Source organism: Phyllobates terribilis, unplaced genomic scaffold, assembly GCF_046119375.1.
Source record: "Phyllobates terribilis strain yellow unplaced genomic scaffold, ASM4611937v1 Scaffold_3__8_contigs__length_932513732, whole genome shotgun sequence".
Lineage (NCBI taxonomy): Eukaryota > Metazoa > Chordata > Amphibia > Anura > Dendrobatidae > Phyllobates > Phyllobates terribilis.
The window spans coordinates 533,491,718-533,513,377 of NW_027362763.1; the positions used below are offsets into that span (position 1 = coordinate 533,491,718).

Genomic DNA, 21,660 nt, shown 5'->3' on the forward strand with positions numbered 1-21,660 from the left:
TATTACCACTGCATATTACACAGTGCCCTTTCTTGTTATGTACAGCTCCGTCCTTTACATATCGGATTATTTATATTATAGCACCCTGTTCTTTATTACATAGCGTTCTCTCTTGTTAGATATAAACTGAATTACGGCTGATGTAGCATGGTAAAGCTTCTTTTCTGATGGAGAAGCTGATGGACTGGTCTTCTGGTCAGATGCTGCCTCGTCAGCAGTCATTTTAAATCTAACAAGAGAGGACTATGTAATAAAGATAGGGCACTGTGAATAACAAAAATAACAAGAATGACACCAGTGCCAGCATCAGGATGTACTTTGTGGGAGGAGTTAGTGCACAATTTGACGGCCCCCGAAAGATGGCTAAAATATCCAAATGGCCCTTGGGCCCAATTCACCCCTGGATTAGATATATTTTCTGTGGGTTCTTCTCCATCTGGTCAAACCTTCATGTCAACTTCTTCCAGCCATGACTTGTCACACTGATCACCGCAGCCCTGAAAATAACAAGGTCACACATATTGTATACATACATGTGTCTCCCCTGCACTGCACCCCTGACTACAGATATGTACCCCACCATCAATATGCTATTAGCCACGCACCAATCAAAATATAAAGTGATAAGCAGCACTTATTAACTCATTAATTAACTATAATCTCCGCAGCCCAATAAATATAAATGATTCAGTCTTTGTGACTTTTCACAATTAACTTTAAGGCTATTTTCACACGCTATGTTTTTGTTGCGGAAAATATGCAAGGTTTTATAGTACAAGCAAAGTGAATGAGATACCTGAAGTCTCATGCACACATTGCTTATTTTTTCCATGCATATGTGCAGCAGATTAAAATCTGCATAAAGTTAGTTCTTGCAGCGTATTTCACCCATACTAATGATTAGGAAAAATATGCAACAAAAGCATGTTAAAAGCGTGGCGAAAAAAATTATTTTACGCAGCGTTCTTTCTGCTAACACATTAGAATATGCTTCAGGTACTTAACATCCACGGCCACCTCCAAATTCATTACAAGTTTCTGATAGCGTTTTCTCTCACCTTTCAATTCATTACAAAGTGTCCTATGCACCTTACCCACTCATCTCCCACTCTTCAATAAATTTTAAGTCCCTGATAGCGTCATAATGAATTGTGAGATGGAGAGGACGCTATCAGGGTCTTAGCACCCTCCTCCACTTCCCAATATCCTTATTTAATGTCCTCCTCCTCCTCACCCTGTTTCTAAGTCCATTATAAGTCCCTCTTATTCCCATCCCAATCCCCACCCCCTCATTTTCCTCTCCCCCACCTCCATCATTGTCCTTTCCTCCACTCCCCTCATTGTCCTCTACCCCACATTCCATCATTGTCCTCTCCCCCGCGTCCCATCATTGGCCTCTCCCCCACATCCCACCGTTGTTCTCTCCCCCACATCCCATCATTGTCCTCTCTCCCACATCCCTCATTATTTGCACACTATAGTGAATAGCATAAAGTATAAAAGAATAGTAGAATTGCAATTTTTTTCTATTCTTTCCCAAGAATTAAGAGTTAGTGGATATGCTATATGTACCCCAAAAAGGTGCTATTAACAAATATAATTCATACTGCAAAAAAAAAACAACAACCCTCATGCAGCTATCGCAAAAGAAAAATAGGGATTATTGGTCTTATGCGATGATTAAGGCCAAGGCTACGTTCCCACGATGAGCTTTTGGTGAGCTTTGATGTTGCAGAATTTCTGCACTTATTATGTCAATTAGGTTACTTGGAGGTTTTTTACATGCGTTTTTGTGTGTGGTCCTCTTACATGCGTTTTTATCACATTTTTGACACTGTTTCATGCTGCTTTTTTGTATCTTCTTGGTGTATCATGTTATAACCCCTTAACAACCGCCGATACGCATTAAAACAGCGGCCGCTAAGGGGCCTTATTCCCTCATTGTTTTAAAACGGCGATAGGGAATAAGGGTATAGCGCCCCCCAGAGTTTGAAAATCTCCGGGGTTTCAGCTACAGGGGGCGCATTTTTTTAGGGCAATTCCAGGGCTGACTAGTTACGTAAGGTCAGCTGTGGACTGCCCTTGTAAGGGCAGGAGCTTTGGGGTCCTGGAGTCAGTCTATGTTAACAGGGAATAATAGGGTTAGAGATTAAACATCACCCTGTTTGACCCGAGGGACCGCGGAAGAGACGCCTCATCCCACTGGATTGGTGAGACTGTTCCATTTTTTTTACCTCTATACTGTATTGCTTGAATATCCGTACAAAGCCAGATGATGGTCTTCTGATTATAGCATGAGAAGGTATAAAGGATTTTTGCCCTTGTATTAGTGGGTTGACCATTGTCACCATTCCTCTCATACAGAGATAAGGGCTATGTCTGTCTTATGTGTATGTTTTGTGTATTTGTGGTAAACAAATTTTAACTATTTAGTAAAAGTTATGTTTTAAATCTGCTTTATTGCTGCACTGTAACTACTGATTAGCAGAATTTGGGCCGGGAGGCTAGTTTTGGAACGAAATGTATTTTTTTGCTGTTTATTATTCATTATAGTCAAAAGGTCAAATTAAGGGGTTAAATAAAGCTGCTTCGTTTTTGATATTTTCTGGTGTTTGACTTTGACAAAACATTATTGATATACTTGGGCATGAATTACATGCGTTTTGATGCGTTTCCGCAGTGGAAATGCACTAAAAACGCATGTGTGTTTTTTATCTGTGGATTTCCTGCATCTAATGCAAGTCTATGGGCAAAATCCGCACATAAAACTCAGCGTAACCACAAGAGAAATTGACATGTTGTGGAATTGAAACTTGCACCACAGTTCAGTTTACGTGGAGTTTTCTATAAATCCCATTCACTTTGCTGGAACTGTAAGACTCTGCGTTTTTAATGCAGCAAAAATAAGCTGCGTAAAAACTCACTAAAAGGCATTATCGCATTTCTAGTTTTTGATGTTTTTCATTTGCGTTTCATTCTTTTTTTAATCTGTACATTTTTAACCCCTTAAAGACCTTGGACATACGAGTATGTCCAAGGTTATATCCCTGCACTGCATGTAGGCTCCGGCGCTGAGCCTGCATGTTTCCGGGCAGCTGTACTGCTGACATGTGCCTCTAACAGCTGCGGGTGGAATCACAATCCACTGGGGGCTGTTAACTAGTTAAATGCTGCAGTGAGTCAATCTCTGACAGCGGCATTTAACTCGGGTTTACCGGAACCATGTAAGCCACTTTGAATAATTTTGTGCTAAAAATGTCAACGAATACCACAAAACAAAGAAAAAAGTGACTTCGAAAAAAAAAAAAAATCTCACAAATGATGATTTGGGCCTAAAATACTTTGTCCTAAAAGCTGAAAAATAAGCCAGCCTTGAAGGAGTTAAAAAAGGCAGTCAGTGCATAGTCAGTTTGTAGTTAGTGCCTGTGCTAATCCTATGGTTGTATCCACATTTTCTCAAAGTTTATAGCAAAGATGGCAAAGTCTGAAACGAAAGTTGTGGTTTTGACTGAGCCCTTTGACTGCTTTCAAGTGGCTATAAATTATATAAAAAAGGTCAAGTCCTGTCAGCCATTGTCTGTCATAATGGCTACCAAGAAGTTGTACTTATTAATTGCTCATTTATCAGTGACCTTTCACTATAGTATAATCTCCTGCGCTTTAGGACACATGGCTGTACGTGACAAGGGCTGACACGGCATATACTAATGCTACAGAATTGTGAGAGACGCTGAGTACGAAACCTATTCAGGAGGCTAAACCTTCCCGCCTCTATCCTCATTGGCTCGAGGTTAGCCACGTGACTTGCGTGAAAGCGAGGCTTGGTTTCGTGTTCCCAGAATGCGCCGCTCTCTGTGCTCAGTACCTTCGCTGGTGACAGCTGCCCAGTGTCGTGCTCAGTGCCCCGGAAAGTGAAGCTGTCATTTCCACAGTAAACAGCGGACGCCTCCATTGTTGGCTGCAGCAGGTGGGACGTTACTGGCGGCTATGCCCTGGAAGTTGCCATACAGGTCATGGCATCAGCTGGCGGTGTGACCCGGGCGATCCGCCTACCTGCTAGACACGGTTATGCTGTGGAGTTCTCTCCGTATGTGCCCACTCGCCTGGCATGTGCTGCCTCCCAGAACTATGGCATATCAGGTGAAGGAGCCCATTACTTTCTTAGTGGCAGCTGATACCTTAGAGTGTTAGTTCTCAGGTGTTGTAATTGCTCATGAGATCCCACCGAATCAATGTCTCCTATGTAATAAAGGAAAATGTGAAGCCGGGAGTCTGATATGTAGGTGCCCTCCGCTAGGCAGCGCTGCTTGCCAGCCTGGTGCCCAATGATGGTGGGAAGTGGGCAATCAGATGGCTACGGTGGCAGACTCCTCACTGGCTGTGCCCATATTCACCCAACAAGTATAACTTAGGGGGGACATAGTGTATTGGGAACATATGTTGTCCTAAGGGCTCACACTGGCGTATAACACAGCTGAGTGCGATGTGATGTATTATCACATAGCACTTGGTCTAATGTTATTCTATGGGGCAGCTCAGATATGCGATTATTTTCTCATGCAGATTCGGCATCAGAGAACAGTCGCAGCATGCTGCGAGACTCTGCTCACACGCACCCATACAAGTCTATGGGTGCGTGTGAAACATCGGACTGCACTCGGATGATGTATTCGCACAGAATCAATGGAGAAATTAAGTTCTCCATCTTCTCCGCACCTGTGATGCGATTATCTCATTGGAGAGAATCAGATCACACTGGATCAGAGTGTCATTAGGATTATTGGCCTGATTCTCTTGCAAGAGAGAGAGGAAACCAGTGTGAGTGATCCCTTACATCTGCAGGCAGCCTGTAGTGGAGCTGGTGTATGGGGTTACGGTAAAAGATTTAGCCCCCAATTCATCACTTGTTTATAAGTTGTTGTTTTTTTTTTTTTTTTGGTTTAAAGGGAGCCTGTCACCAGGTTTTCCCAACATAAACTAAAACCAACAGCGTAACTCGATCATTACCGCAGTCCCTCAACTTGTATATAAGCCCCCAATTATTCCTGCATATAAAATAACTTTTATAAGTGTCCCGCGCTGTATACTAATTAGCACAATCTGGTTCGATGGGTGTTGGGTCTGCGCCTCATCTTTCAGCATAGTTGCCATCTTGCGTTCATTGATGTGGATGATGCGTCCTATGTCATCCATAGGTCCCTGCACAGTTGAAGCACAGACCTGCACAGGTGCACTTTGCTCTGTCCTACTTTACAAGTCCAGTGGCTGGCTCCAGGTTTTCGTGGGCCCCGGGCGAAAGAGTCTCAGTGGGCACCTTTAACACCTACCACCATTCATGATGCACAGATACAGTGGAGAAATATAAGTATATGACACAGGGCCCAGGCTGTCCCCTCATCCTTCACATATGCTAACGCACACGCACACACACACAGCCATGGTACACAGATATGCACACATACAAAACGCAGACACGCACATACACAGATACGTACGCATGCGTACATATTTGAACACACATTCTTAAAAACCACATATAAAACAGACATATGTATATACATACATACACACTGACATACACAGACATTCACATCATATATACAACACACAGACACATTAGAAATATTTTTAATATGGAGATTGGGGAAGCCTCTCTCACCTGCCCACGGCCTGTGTCCAGTTCAGCAGCTCCTCAGGTATGTGGCAGTGCAGGGCCGCCGGCGTGTCACAGACTTGGCCCTGCATCATCAGAGGGGCCCACTCACCATCTGGGCCCAGGCCGCTTCCCCGGCACCTGTGCAGGACCGCCGGTGCTGCTTGATTGCTGACACTTCACCAGACATGACCGCGCGCTGTGCAGCTGTGTCTGGTATTAATGACGCGGCAGGGGCAACACAAGCACAATTAAAGGTGCAGTGTCGCCCCTGCCCCGTCATTACTACCAGACACAGCTGCACAGCACGTGGTCATGTCTGGTTTAGTGTCAGCAATCAAGCAGCGCCGGCAGTCCTGCACAGGTGCCGGGGAAGCGGCCCGGGCACCGACGGCGAGTGGGCCTCTCTGATGGCTCAGGGCCCCGGCACTTGCCCGGGTACTCCGGGTGCTGACACCGGCCCTGGCTGGCTCTACTTCAATTCATATACTTCAACATTTTTCTACGCATTTCAAAGTGGATCCCACTTCTTCAGGAAATAAAAAACCATATCAATATCATGTTTTTTTTATTTCCCTAAGAAGACGTGGATTACTCTTTGAAAAGCGTAGAAAAACAAAAGAAACTATTTTATAATACTTCTGGCGTCCGACGTTTCTTCACAATCTGGCAGCGCGGTTATGGACCACAAACTTTCTATGTTTTATTTGATAGGTAGTATTGACAATATATGGTCTCATGCTATCAGATAAAGCTGATTAAGAGTGCCCTTCTTTTTGGTGGTCTCACTTAGTCAATGTGTTACATTTTTATTGATTTTTATATGCTACATGAAGTAGCTGTCTACTGAACGCTCATTCACCATAAATCTGGGCATGCGTAGACCTGCCGTTTTCTTGATTGTGACGTCTTAGGATATGTTCACACTGAGCATTTTTCCAGCAATCAAAAACAATGAGTTTTCGAGAAGAAACTGCTTAAGAGAAATGCTTTTCCTTCCAGGCTACTTATTTTAAACTCTTCAAGGTTTCCAAATCTTTTAGTGCTTAAAGGGAACCTGTCACATCCTAGTATCTATGTAAACTGCCCCCCCATTGGCTTGTTAGTGATGCAATGTGCATCACTAACGAGCTGTTTTTATGAAAATCGGTGGTAGTATAATGATGCTATAATGTTTTACATACTTTATCTTACCTGCTAGTATTCAGTCATAGGGGAGTGATTCTCACATTCAGTCATGGGTGGCGCCGCGTTCAGTTAGTGCTGGTCTGGCGCGTGTGCACTGAGGCTGTGTGATTACCCGTTTCTGTGCGCTGTCGCTGTGACCTGTGGGTCCCGGCGCCGTGCGCAGTCAATGGTATCTTGCGGTGACCGCAATATACATGACTGTGCTCGCGCCAGCCACAGGTCACAGCGCGTGCACACTGAGGCTGGTAATCACACAGCCTCAGTGCGAACGTGCCGGATCAGTCGCCCGGCGTGTGCAAATGCGCATGCGCCCCTCAAACATTGCGCTTGCAGGGAGCAGTATTCAAATGTCATGGGCGGCGCCAGCATTAACTAAACGTGGCGACCGCCCATGACTGAATGTGAAAATCACACCCCTATGACTGAATACAAGCAGGTAAGCGACGCTTGACAATGGAGAGAGCGGTGGAAGGTGAGTATATTAAAACACACGCTACACATATACAGATTTATTAAAAAAAAAAAATCTTTATGGGAGTTCTTCTTTAAAAGTGACGTAAAACAAAGAATGTGCAATGCAATTTTTACATTGCTGCGTTCTATACAGGGCTGTGGAGTTGGAGTCTGTGTCCACCATTTTGGTGGAGTCGGAATCGTAGTCGGTATTATATGGACTGACTCCAACTCCTAAAATATATAATAAGTTGGGTACAGTGGTTCAATGCAGTTTGTGGGGAATATTTTTTTCATAAGAATTTGGGAAAGTTATGAAATGTCCTATAAATGTCTGTCCTATTCCTGATCTAAGGGTCTAGACTTTTAGCTGAGATGAATCTGTGCTACAGTAAATTTATCACTTACACATGAGCCATGTATGAGGGAGTCGGAGTCATGGAAATTGAGGAGTCGGAGGTTTGGCTTACCGACTCCACAGCCCTGGTTGTATATTCACACTTTTGTGCTGGTCATACACCACTGTTTCACTTGGAATCTGCCTGAAAAAGACATAATGTGTACATACCTTAAAAACATTTTAAAAACTCTTCAAAACTGCTTTAGGAAAGAAATAAACTGCCCAAATGAGTAACATTTCCTGAAGTCGTTTCTACTAAAAACTTGTAGTTTTTGACCTCCTCAAAAAAACCTCAGTGCTTGACTCATGAAGGTGTTTTTGTCTATTTCTGGGGTAAATCAAATTTAAGCTCTCCCAACTTATTCATGAAAAAATGATGGCGTATGTTATGTCAGAAATTTTATTCCAATCCCTGACTGGAGTAACATGTCTGGTGGAGGGTCACGCCTTAAGATAGAAGATGCGCTTAATTAAGTGGCATGTACTTTTTTAATGAATTAGGCACATGTTACTCTAGCACACCCGTCATTCAGGCCACATGCACGCGTTGAGTATTTGGTCAGTTTTTTACCTCAGTATCTGTAAGCCACAACCCGGAGTGGGTGATAAATCCAGAAGTGGTGACGTGTTTCTATTATACTTCTCCTCTGATTGTTCCACTCCTGCTTGGCTTACAAATACTGAGGTAAAAAACTCACCAAATACTCAATGTGTGCACGTGCATGCTCCTGATGAGGTTGCGGATGGTCTCCTGTGGGAACTCCTCCCAGACCTGGACTAAAGCATCCGCCAACTCCTGGACAATCTGTGGTGCAACGTGACATTGGTGGATGGAGCGAATCATGATGTCTCAGATGTGCTCAATCGGATTCAGGTCTGGTGAACGGGCGGGCCAGTCCATAGCTACAATGCCTTCATCTTGCAGGAACTGCTGACACACTCCAGCCACATGAGGTCTGGCATTGTCCTGCATTAGAAGGAATTCAGGGCCAACCACACCAGCATATGGTCTCACAAGGGGTCTGAGGATCTTATCTCGGTACCTAATGGCAGTCAGGCTACCTCTGGCGAGCACATGGAGGGCTGTGCGGCCCTCCAAAGAAATGCCACCCCACACAATTACTGACCCACTGGCAAGCCGGTCATGCTGAAGGATGTTGCAGACAGCGGGTCGCTCTCCATGGCGTCTCCAGATTGTCACGTCTGTCACATGTGCTCAGTGTGAACCTGCTTTCATCTGTGAAGAGCACAGGGTGCCAGTGGCGACTTTGCCATTCCTGGTGTTCTGTGGCAAATGCCAAGCGTCCTGCACGGTGTTGGGCTGGGAGCATAACCCCCATCTGTGGACGTCGGGCCTTCATACCACCCTCATGGAGTCGGTTTCTAACCGTTTGTGCAGACACGTGCACATTTGTGGCCTGCTGGAGGTCATTTTGCAGGGCTCTGGCAGTGCTCCTCCTGTTCCTCCTTGCACAAAGGCGGAGGTAGAGGTCCTGCTGCTGGGTTGTTGCCCTCCTACGGCCCCCTCCACATCTCCTGGTGTACTGGCCTGTCTCCTGGTAGCGCCTCCAGCCTCTGGACACTACGCTGACAGACACAGCAAACCTTCTTGTCACAGCTTGCATTGATGTGCCATCCTGGATGAGTTGCACTACCTGAGCAACTTCTGTGGGTTGTAGAGTCCGTCTCATGCTACCATGAGTGTGAAAGCACAACCAGCATTCAAACGTGACCAAAACATCAGGCAGAAAGCATTGGTACTGAGATGTGGTCTGTGGTCCCCACCTGCAGAACCACTCCTTTATTGAGGGTGTCTTGATAATTGCCAATAATTTCCATCTATTGTCTATTCCATTTGCACAACAGCATATGAAATTGATTGTCAATCAGTGTTGCTTCCTAAGTGGACAGTTTGATTTACTTGGAGTTACAGTGCCTACAAGTAGTATTCAACCCCCTGCAGATTTAGCTGGTTGACACATGCGGAATTAACTTGGCATTGTGACATTTGTACTCTAGATCAGCCTGGAAGTGGGAAATGCACTGCAGCAAATTTTGTTTTTGTTTTTTTTTGTTTTTGTTTTTTAAAACGTAAAAAGTTAATTCAGAGTGTCATTTATTATTCAACCCCTCAAACCACAAGAATTCTGTTTGGTCCCCCTAAAGTATTAAGAAGTAGTTCAGGCACCAAGAATAATGAGCTTCACATGTGTGGATTAAAGATCTCTTTTGCCAGCCTTTTCTGACTATTTAAGACCCTCCCCAAACTTGTGAACAGCACTCAGACATGGTCAACATGGGAAAGACAAAGGAGCATTCCAAGGCCATCAGAGACAAGATCGTGGAGGGTCACAAGGCTGGCAAGGGGTACAAAACCCTTTCCAAGGAGTTGGGCCTACCTGTCTCCACTGTTGGGAGCATCATCCGTAAGTGGAAGGCTTATGGAACTAATGTTAGCCTTCCACGGCCTGGACAGCCTTTGAAAGTGTCCTCCCGTGCCGAGGCCAGGCTTGTCCGAAGAGTCAAGGCTAACCCAAGGACAACAAGGAAGGAGCTCCGGGAAGATCTCATGGCAGTGGGGACATTGGTTTCAGTCAATACCATAAGTAACGTACTCCACCGCAATGGTCTCCGTTCCAGACGAGCCCGTAAGGTACCTTTACTTTCAAAGCGTCATGTCAAGGCTCGTCTACAGTTTGCTCATGATCACTTGGAGGACTCTGAGACAGACTGGTTCAAGGTTCTATGGTCTGATGAGACCAAGATTGAGATCTTTGGTGCCAACCACACACGTGATGTTTGGAGACTGGATGGCACTGCATACGACCCCAAGAATACCATCCCTACAGTCAAGCATGGTGGCGGCAGCATCATGCTGTGGGGCTGTTTCTCTGCCAAGGGGCCTGGCCATCTGGTCCGCATCCATGGGAAGATGGATAGCACAGCCTACCTGGAGATTTTGGCCAAGAACCTCCGCTCTTCCATCAAGGATCTTAAGATGGGTCGTAATTTCATCTTCCAACAAGACAACGACCCAAAGCACACAGCCAAGGAAACCAAGGCCTGGTTCAATAGGGAAAAAGTCAAGGTGTTGGAGTGACCTAGTCAGTCTCCTGACCTTAACTCAATTGAAAACTTGTGGAAGGAGCTCAAGAATAAAGTCCACATGAGACACCCAAAGAACCTAGATAACTTGGAGAAGATCTGCATAAAGGAGTGGGCCAAGATAACTCCACAGACCTGTGCCGGCCTGATCAGGTCTTATAAAAGACGATTATTAGCTGTAATTGCAAACAAGGGTTATTCCACAAAATATTAAACATAGGGGTTGTATAATAATTGACCCACACTTTTATGTTTAAAATTTAATAAAATTCAACTGAGCAACATAACTTTTTGGTTTGTAAGATTTATGCTTCTGTTCATAAAACCTACTCTCGTTTGCAGTTTGAAGGCTCCAACTTATTTGCATCTTATCAAACCAGCTAAATCTGCAGGGGGTTGAATACTACTTGTAGGCACTGTATATTCTGTTGTTTAAGTGTTCCCTTTATTTTTTTGAGCAGTGTATATGTGAAAAGTCAGACTAAAGCTTCTTTCCCACAATGAGCTTTTGGTGAGTTTTTGATGTTGCAGATTTTCTGCACCACTTTTGCACCCATTAAGTAAAATAGGTAACTTGCATTTTTTTGAAAATATGCAGCATAAAAAATTCACCAAAAACTCATTGTGGGAACGTAGCTTAACCATTCGGTGGCTGAAATATGACACAGTGATGATCGAATTTGGAGCCAAATCGTTCCATCCGTGGTCAGCTTTAATTTTCATATTTTCCCTCCCTCTTGTTAACTTGTCAGTAATAATTTTCAAATGACCTATTTTTGGTAAAATGTCGAATTGCTTGTATTCTTGAGTACCCTTACCTCGAATTTAAATATACTCCCTTTGTGTTTTATTTCCTTAGGTAGCGGCACTGTTTTCTTGCTAGACCAAAATGATGCAGGACTTCTTTGCTTTAAGAGGTAATGTTTTATCATAAATAATCATAACCAACTCAGAGATAAAGTGAAGGATTGTGAGGTTCTCAGTTAGCTTACAATGCAGGGACGTGGTAACAGGTGGATTATTAGTATTATTTGCAGATTACTTTAAAGCAATCAGTGCTTCCCTGTAACTCTAGGAAGGGGCTGGTTTGTTAAGTAGCCTGTCAATTACTGAACCAGTGAACAAAAGTCTTAGTTTTCCCATTGTAGATATTCATGGAATATCCACTTATGTGTCTGATAAGCTAGCTCTATTTAAGGCCCACCATGCACATCGGATCGGTCAACCGGCAGCCATCTTGGCCATTTCCCATACACAGCACGGCTTACTCGGTTGAGTGCTGTCGTGTTCTCTATGTGAATGACGTGTCGTCAGTTTATCTCCAGGAGAACAAGCCGATCTCAGCACAGGAACATTTTTTTTAACACATCCAGTTGTGGAATTTATTTTTATTCCAAGATCTATTAATTAAATTGTACTTTGTTTGTGCAAAAACCCCTTTAAGTCTATGGCAGCTTCCATGCAGTTGTTTCCATAAATTCCGTAGATTTGGAGAGAGTGGCACAGGTGCTTGGCCAATAAGAGTGTGCGCACACAATGTCTTTTTTTCCCATCCCCACGACAGCAACATACGAGGGAGAGAATCTGCCCCCAAGGACAGGAAACCTACAGATTTAAAAAGCAGCACCTCTTTTCTCGCTTCAGTGGTTTCTTGTGGTTTCTTGTCCTTGGAGGTAGATCTACAGTCCCTGGGGTTGCCAGAGATTTTGGACACTTACTTCTCCCTCCGGTCGAGGGGATAGATCAGGTAATCCCCTGTGCGGTAGACTGGAGCTCTCTTTTTAAATTTCCCCTCTCACCTGGCAGATTCTACTCCAAAAACCACGTGAAAAAGCGCTAACTAAATGATTCTTTCATTGTTGAATAGAGTTAAAAAACCGCCAGTAAATGTACACCCCAAAGATACTCACAAAAATTGAAGTTGGTAAAAAACGCAGAAAAAGCGCTCAAGAAGTGGCAAACAAACCCCCCCCCCCCCCACTAAAAATTACTCTTAAGGAAAAAAAGCTGTCATTTTCTGAAGGATCTTCCTTGGTTCGCCGACATGAAAAAGACTTTGCGCGCGCATACCCTAAAGATGTTTTCCGAGATAAAGGTGGACTTTGGAAAAGCTGTTTACACTACAAGACTTTATTAGATTTAAATATTTTAAACAAATTAAAAAAATAAACTGTTGGAAAAACTGTCAGATTTATTGATCCTCTGCGGTTACATTTGTATTTCTTTGTCTGTGACACATCAGGCTCCTGGTAAGGAAATCAAACAGTGAGCTATCAATCAAGCTAAAGAGGCTGCTGGGCGGGAAACAAAAAAAGAGGCAGAGGTCTAGGAAGTGCTCTGCCACACCCAGAGCACATAATGCTTAATTTGTATATGTGAAATGCAGGTGTCAGAATGCAACGCGCAGAGTCACAAAATGAGGCGAGTCAAATAGCTATAAATAATTTATATATGTATATATATTAAACAAGCTGACAGGGATTGCAGCAGGGGTCAGTAATGAGAACACTATCACAATAGCAATAACACACAATACATCACAATAGCAATAACAGCAATAAAATCCTTCTCTAAAATACTGTATCTAGCCCAAATACGGGATTAGCAGTGAAGTCCATTGGTTCTGCAAATGGCCCTAGGTCTCCGGTTATTCCCGCTAGGCCTTTAAGTCTTTTTCTGACAAAGTCAATTAGATCCCGTTTGGCTTGTTCCACCTCACCCGTCCCCCTCCCAACCTGATACCCTAAACCCAATTGTTCCCGGTACCGTGAGGGAGCAGTTGAAGTGACAGCCCTGTTCAGTGATGACACTCATCGGCTTCTGCTAACTCTCTCCGGCACGACTCGTTTCTATCCTCTCTTTGTCCTGTCAATCGGGGCAGGTTACCATGTCGTGGGTAGGAGGGTCTTGTACATTTCCTTAATGTCGTATCCAAGTCCCGGTCCTCTTCCGTAGCCGTGACACCCGAGGGACCGCTGCGCTGAATCCCACGCTCGTTCACCGGCAGCCACCCGTCTTGCGTTACGGATCTCTCACTCCGGTCTCTCTCACTGGTTCCTTCAGCGCTTCCAGCCTGCGTCACGTCTCTCTATGTGTCTGGCGCCGATTTCACCTCAGGCACCGTGCGCTCTTTCTCCTTATTACATACATCTCGCATTGTTTCTCTGAAAGACTTTTCTCCTTCTATTACATTTGTATTAAAAATTGTTTTCTCAGGAATGTAGCAACAGATATATATATACATATACATATACCGTGTTAATTGATTTGACCCTTAAAGACCTGCATGTCAATATATACAGTTTGAGGGGATTGATCTTTCAGCAAGCTTTCACATCCCAACCAAGACAGCCCCTTACTGAGAAATCAGAGTCTTAATTGATATAAAAATATGCAAATGAGGCTGAAGAACTGATTGACTGACCCCCTTGATGCTGTGTGATTCAGGCATAGAAGTCGTCAGTCAAGAAGGAGTAGGTGGAGCTGGGCAGGGAATAGAGCTGGAGTGACAGAGGCTTGAGATCTATCATAGTCCTAAAGCCTAATTTGCATATTAATCAAAATTCTGATTTCTCAAAAATGGAGGAACAGACTGGCCACGTAAACGTATTGCTAGACTTGTGTTTGAAAGAGTTACTTGTGCATTTAAGTAATTTGGGGTGTGAAATCTTTCCTGCAGATTCCTTTTCTTTTTTTTTAATATACAGTTTTTATTAATATTTTCAAAAAGGAAACATACCAAATCAAGGTAATAATGAAATGCCTGTATGCAGACAGGGTATAAAGTGATAATTCTCACTTGTTTGATTGGTAAAGCAAAACAATATAAACAGTATAAAAACTTAATAACATTGTAACTTACATCAGTTTAATCCATATGCAATCCAGTTGATACTCCGAATTATTGAAACCATCTTGTTAGATTATACCACCTATATTAGTATTATAGACCATTACCAAATGATCCCTCCATCCCACTCTCTCTCCTCCTCCCTTAAATTAGGCGTTGTGGACCTAGGTTATCTTTAAGATCTTCAAAAATGTACCTCTCTGTGGAAGTGAAGGGTTCCACCACTTTCCTTTTTTCATCTAGCGAGCAGCAATTTACAATAAACTGCTTCCATTTCGGAAGAAATTTGCCAGCTTGCGTCTCCTTATTGCTAAGGGCGGCTTGTTGCTCTATTCCCATGAAAGGTTTCATGTGAGCTGTCACCTCTTCAATAGGGGGGGGGGTTGTTGGGTTCTAGCCAACATTTAAGTAATTGTTTTTTTGCCAGGATAAGTATGGTGTGGAGCAATTCAGGAGGGTTTCCCCTCTTCCCCTCAGCGTTCTCTGTGGTGTTCCAAAAATGTAACAAGGCTAGATAGGGGGAGAGAGTATACCCCGGACCCCAAATGGTGTTGATCATATCTAGTGCTTGGCCCCAATATAAAACTGAGGCCGGGCATGACCATAGGCCGTGTATGAGGTCAGAGAATGGAAGGTGGCATTTATTGCAAGCTGTTAGCCTGTTTGAAAGCGGATGTTTTTTAGGCATTTTAAATGCATAGATGGCCTCATGCATGATTTTTATATTGCGTTTCTCTCCATGCTTCGTTTATAATATGTTTTGTTAGTAAATTCCAGCCTGACCTGATCTTATCAGCGTTTTCCACATCCTCCAACTGTTGTCTCCAATATTTAAAGAAAGTATCTGGGTGAACTCCTTGTAGATTAGATCTCATTACAGAATGGAGGACAGAAATTGAAGGGGTACCCATTGGAGACAACAGAATGACATCCAACTTATTTTGAGAGACCTAAAAGGTCACTTCTGCAGATTTCTTTTCAATTTTATTCCAGCGCCAGGTGCATCTGCAAATGCACAAGAGGCAGTTCCTACATTGCAGTGCTTGCTGATGTCTGTAGTGTGCACTCCATAACTCCTTTTCTCTGATCTTGATTGATGGCTATAATTTGCAACCAGTAGCCTGATGCAGCCAATACTTGAGTGTTATGGACTGCCTCCAAATCAAGAGCCATTCTGTCACTAAGGATATGTAATGGCATTAAAAAGGCATTAGCTATGTAATGGAAGGTCTCTAATTCTCCTTTCTATCTCTGTCAACATTTTTACACGGTAAAAGATACTGATAATTTTTATATCATTTTGCATGTTTTATGCTTGTCCTGCTTGCATATTTTCTTTAATCACTATTTTATTTTTTGTTACTTGACCTAGCTTTGAGTGGAGCGATGCACTCTTTGATGTAACATGGAGCGAAATCAGTGAGAATATTCTGGTAACATCTAGCGGCGATGGATCACTGCAACTATGGGACATATCTAAAGGACAAGGGCCTGTGCATGTATTCAAAGAGCACACCCAAGAGGTATGAAATATTAAATACAAACATCTATCTCCTTTTATGATTTCAAAAGTAAACTGGAAATATTGTTTTGCAAACAACTTAATTTAAATTATGACATGTACTTTTAGATCTTTCCATTGCATGGAATCCACAGAAAATTCCCTAAATGCTAAATATCGATTTTTCTGCTCAATCACTATTCATTTCACCTCACACAAATCCAGAGCAGGATGGCTATGCTGCTAATTTGTAAAATCTCATCTACTTAGCTGATGCTGTATAGTTACATAGTTGAAAAAGGCAACTAAAACCCCTATGAGGTGGATGCCAATTTGCCCTACATTAGGAGAAAAATTCCATCCCAAATCCAAATATGTACAAATCTAGTAACCATAACCTGCTATATTATATTTTTCAATAAACGCATCTAAATCCTTCTCGAACTTGTTCAATGAATCAACCATCACAACATTGTAAGGGAGAGAGCTCCATCATCTCACTGCTTGTACAGTAAAGAATCGCCATCCATGATGATGGCTAAACCTTCTTTCATCTAAATGTAGAGGTTGCTCCTGCAATCGTTGTAAGCCGCGGTGTAATCTGAGAGAGACCTGTCGTTATATACTTCAACACTGTAATTAGATAACCCCTAAGCGGTCTTTCTCCTAAACTGAATTGTTCTAAATTCATTAGATTCCCCCATTCCTTTAAAGTCCTTTTTATATACTGGTGACTAGAACTGTACAGAGTATTCAAAGTGTGGTCTAACGAGTAACTTGTATAGAGACAAAACTATATCCTTGTCATGGACATCTATGCCTCTTTAGAGGTATCTCATGATTTTATTTGCCTTTTCAGCAAAATTTTCAGTTGGGGTTTTACTATTTATTACAAACTTGTACAATTTATTTCCTCTGCCCAAATTCATATCCTTAGATTTATTTATGTTAAGCTTCAATTTCCTGCAGGACTCGCTAATATTAAATTATTTTCTGCGGAGTTGATTACCTTACAGAGCTTAGTATCATCAGCAAATATTGAACTTCGACTTTGTAAGCCATCTACAAGGTCATTAACAGTGTTGTGTTGTCCATTACTTGAAGCCCATTAGGGTCTTAAAACCAGAATGAACCGATGCACCCCCCTTACCGAACCCCTGACCCATTTCCACTTCTCAGCATGTGTCCTCCACCAGTCTAGTAATTTAACATGGCCACTGATTGGCAATTGTCTTGATGTTTCATCCAAGCCATAAATTCTATATTGGATGAAATTATGAAAAACTTTTTTCTGCCTTTGTTTTATGAATTCTGTTTTTATGGCATTTACTGTGTGTAAAAAAATAACCTGGTATCTTGTTTCTGTAGGTCAGTATGATTACAGCAATCTCAAACTTAATTGTTTATATTCTACAGGTTTTAAAAAACTTCTGCACTTTGTAAAAAAAAAACAACTTTAGTTTGTGTCACCATTTTCTGAGACCCATAGTTTTTTTTTTCACATATGGAGCTTTATAGGAGATTGTTTTTATTGGTACTAATTTGGGGTACACAAGCCCTGTTGATCAAAAAATTATAGCATTTTAATTTTTTTTTTATGTACATTGTTTTCTACAAATTAACAATGCTTTCCGAAACCCAGCCATCAACAAATGACAGCGGCCTCTTAGTGAGCAAACAGCATTAATCTGAGCTAACACCAATCGCTGTTATTAGAGGCAAGTGTCAGCTGAATAACACAGCAGGCACCTACCGAATATGTGCTCCTGAGCCTGTTTCATACAGCTATACCCAACATGTGACGTACATGAATGTCAAATGTCTAGAAGGGGTTTATAAGTATATTGAAAAAAAAAAAGTAGGGCCCAATACTGATCAAATTGTACCCTGGACAAAACGGAGGAGAAAGGGAGTTTTATGCTTGATAACTTTATGTATAACTTTATTCACACAGAAATTTGTAAAAATAAATAAATAAAGACGAATTGCACAGTACATAAGTAGCCAGGCAAAATGCACACCGCAAAGTGTAATGGGTATTAAGAAAGCTTTTTGCACTCTATTTAGTAAATACAAACATAATAGACACAATGGTCAGAGACATAAAATGCAGGCTGAAAGGAAGTCACACAAAGCATGAATGCATAGAACCAATTTTCATGTCCATAATGGTGAGCAGAGTGAGAGGCTACCAAGGAAGAAGGACCATGACGCGCGTTTCACATACTTAAAGTATGTTGTTTTCTTAGGGGGAACACCGTGAGGAAGCAACATACTTTAAATATGCTTAATGTGCGTCGGTGTCCTTCTTCCTTGGTAGGCTCTCACTCTGCGCACCATTATGGGTATGAACATTTATTATTTGCATTCATGACTTTCTTTATGCCTGCATTTTATGTCTGTGACCATTGTGTCTATTATGTTTGCCTTTGCTAAATATTGTGCAGGCGTTTTTCTAATACCCTTTACACTTTGTAATGTTCATTTTCCTTGGCTACTTATGTACTGTGCAATTCATCTTTATCGTCTAAGTGTTTTTTTTTACAAATTTCTGAATTAATAAACGTATACACTTTTTAAGCATAAAGCTCCATTTCTCCTGTGTTTTCCTGTGGCAGTCGTGTAGAAAGCACAAGCTTCAGATGACTGTACACATGATTTAGCTGTTGATCAAACATCCCCACTGCCCTCCAGTGTTGGAAGGAATACGCTTAATGCCTTCTGAAGGGACAAAGATGTGGCACTTTGGCTAAAAGCAGGCTCTGCCATGTTTACTTGTGTCCACTGGCAGCAAAAATGAAACTTGCATATCATAAAGGGAGAGCAAATATGAATTATTTAGTGCCTGGTGCCTAAAAGTAAAGGCTGGAGTGGCAAGAAATTCACTGCTCCCAATGCCTGTATGACCACAGACATATTTCAGGACAGACTTTTTCTCATTCTAGTGTAAACTGTTTTAGATTTGTGTGAGGTCATTAGGAAATGTGGAAAAATTACAATGTCTGGCTTCATAAAAGCCGAGTTTTAAGTAACTAGATTTGAAACCAACCATCATATTTCTCTTGAATGAGTTTTATTATCATAGTGATTTCCAAAACACAGAAGCTATGTCACAGTGACAGGTACTTTTATGTGTTCCCCTTGGCTGTGCTATTTTAAAATGTGCCAACATTTACTTTTATGTGTGTAAGCAATATCCAGATGCAGCTCAGAGGCCCCTGTAATTACTGTGATTAAGCTTTCTGAATATATTATGATGACTTATACTATGGACTATATTTTACTGCAGCTTCTTTCTTCTGCTTCCTCATAAATGTTACCAGTTCTATTTTCTCACTACTGCACTGAGAAGACGCTGGTAAAATTCTGTGCAAATCTGGCATTGCACGGCTAGAAGATGCTGACTCCGTATGATGGGAGACCGTAAACTGCTAGGGCTGGGTTAATCGGAGATCATGGAATATAAATGTGGTGGTTGGAAAGGATAGGGATGATCCCCACCTTGAAAATATAAAAACATGTAGCTATATAGCAGGCATAAACTGAATTTAAAAGGCAGAGCTATATCTAAGTACATATAGCGAGGCTGAGAGGAAAATGATCAGTGTTATGCAGATATACTTACTAAAATAATTAGAGTATTAAAGGTTATTCCCATCTTCATAAATGAGTATTGTCAGATGGTTCTAGGAAATGCGAGCAATTTATTGTTTATTAAAATTTTCAGCCATTCTTGAGATATTAACATTTGCCTATTAGCCTTTGCAGCTCTTACAATCTCTTTGCCATTGAGCTTGTAAGCACTGTCTTGAATCAGACTAGGATCGCTGGAGCATGCTGTTACCTCCTTTTCTCTGCCAGCTTCAGCACAGTGCTGACAAACTAGATGGCAATAGTGGTTGATCACCTAGGCAATAAACTGTATAGAATAGAAAAGTCTCAGGCCCTGATTCATCGAGACCAGCGATTTTTTTATTTATTTTATTTTATTTTTTTTTCTCTTTTTTTCTTGATGGCGTGGTGGAGGCAGACACTCCTAACTCATGAAAGTGGGCACAAACTGTTCCAAACTTCTTGTGGTTTGTTTAGATGCAACTTTGCAAATTTAAGCCATGCTGCCACATGTTTTCTAGAAAGTCTCTTGCATGTCTTACAAACTAGCCATACTTGTTCATTCTTTTTCTAACTGTACTGTCATGAACTTGAACATCATCTGAGCAGTTGCTCTTTTGATTCTTATTTCTTTTTGCAGCATCTTTGCATTGCATGTTCTGTTTTTGTGGTTAATTTGCTGGGAAGTCTACTCCTGGGAATATTGTCAACTATCTTGAATGTTTTTTACGTGTGAATAATCTTTCTCACTGTAGAATGATGGGCTTTGCTTTATTTGGAAATGACCTTCTAACTCTTCCCAGGTTGATGAGTAACTATGGCTTCTGTAAGAGCTCTGCTGATGTCTTTTCCCTTTTGCATTGTAGACCAGCAAACTGCCAAAACTTCTGCTTTTATAGAGGTGGTCATACTTATTGATAAACAATTAATCGAGGGCATCTGGCTGCTACTTACCCTCTTAATTCCTATCCTAATTTTTCATACACTGCTTCAACATTTTGTTCTTGTTTTTGGTAAATATATGACACGATGTAGTTTGTCATTTGTTGTTTATCAGCTGAGGTTATATTTCCTCATTTTTTAGACCGGATGCTGTTTAATTATGTCATGACTAATGTTGAGCATTCCGATACTGAAATATCGGGTATCGGCTGATATTCGCGGTATCGGAATTCCGATACTTAATTCCGATACTTTTAGAATATCGAATACCGGAATCGGAAGTTCCCATAATGCCTGCGCTCTGCAGTGTCTCTGAAGGGTGACAAGCTGGATGGCAGCGCTCAGCTGCGATCCAGCTTGTCATCAGAATGCCATCCTAGCTTGAGAGAATTCTCCTGATTGTTTAAAAGCCGGCGGGCGGTAAAAAGCCGCCGACTTTTAAACAATCACACAGCCCCATACTGCTTCCCCGCAGCCTCCCACCCCCGATCCTCCGCTCCCCTCGCCACCTCCCATCCCGATCGTAAGTTAGGACCGGGCGGGGAGCGCAGCACCAAGGAGCGGGGAGCGAAGGACCCGGGCGGGGAAGCCAGCAGTGAAAAGACTTCACCGCCGGCTTTCCCGTTCTGTGCTGCGCTTTTCCGCCGGTTATTTCAAATGAACAGCTGAGGTATCAGGTGATGCCGATCAGCTGTTCATTTGAAGTAGCCGCGGTGCCCTCAGAGGGTTCATGTGAGTTCATGCTTGACTGCATTGCATGAACTCACATGAACTTTCTTACGGTCGCACAGGTCAGCCTCACCTCCCAGACCCGTCATGATTAGTGTGTGTGGGTGTCTGTGCGAGGTGTGCGGGTGTGTGCGCGGTGTCTGTGCGATGTCTGCGTGCAGGCAAACATAGGCCGATGTGACACTACTACTCCCATCGGCCTATGTCTGTCCCCCGTCCACTTGTGC

The 21,660-nt window shown here is 42.4% G+C and overlaps 1 protein-coding gene across 2 annotated transcripts in view; it reads left to right on the forward strand.

The window, feature by feature from the left end:
• Positions 1 to 3,812: 3,812 nt before the first annotated feature.
• Positions 3,813 to 21,660, forward strand: part of PEX7 (peroxisomal biogenesis factor 7) — a 208,057-nt gene continuing 190,209 nt past the window's right edge. For both annotated transcript variants that reach the window (XM_073671314.1, XM_073671315.1), the window contains exons 1-3: positions 3,813 to 4,140; positions 11,659 to 11,716; positions 16,022 to 16,172. In XM_073671314.1, the coding sequence (XP_073527415.1) occupies positions 4,014 to 4,140; positions 11,659 to 11,716; positions 16,022 to 16,172 (336 nt within the window). In that variant the 5' untranslated portion in view covers positions 3,813 to 4,013. The remainder of the gene's footprint in view (positions 4,141 to 11,658; positions 11,717 to 16,021; positions 16,173 to 21,660) is intronic.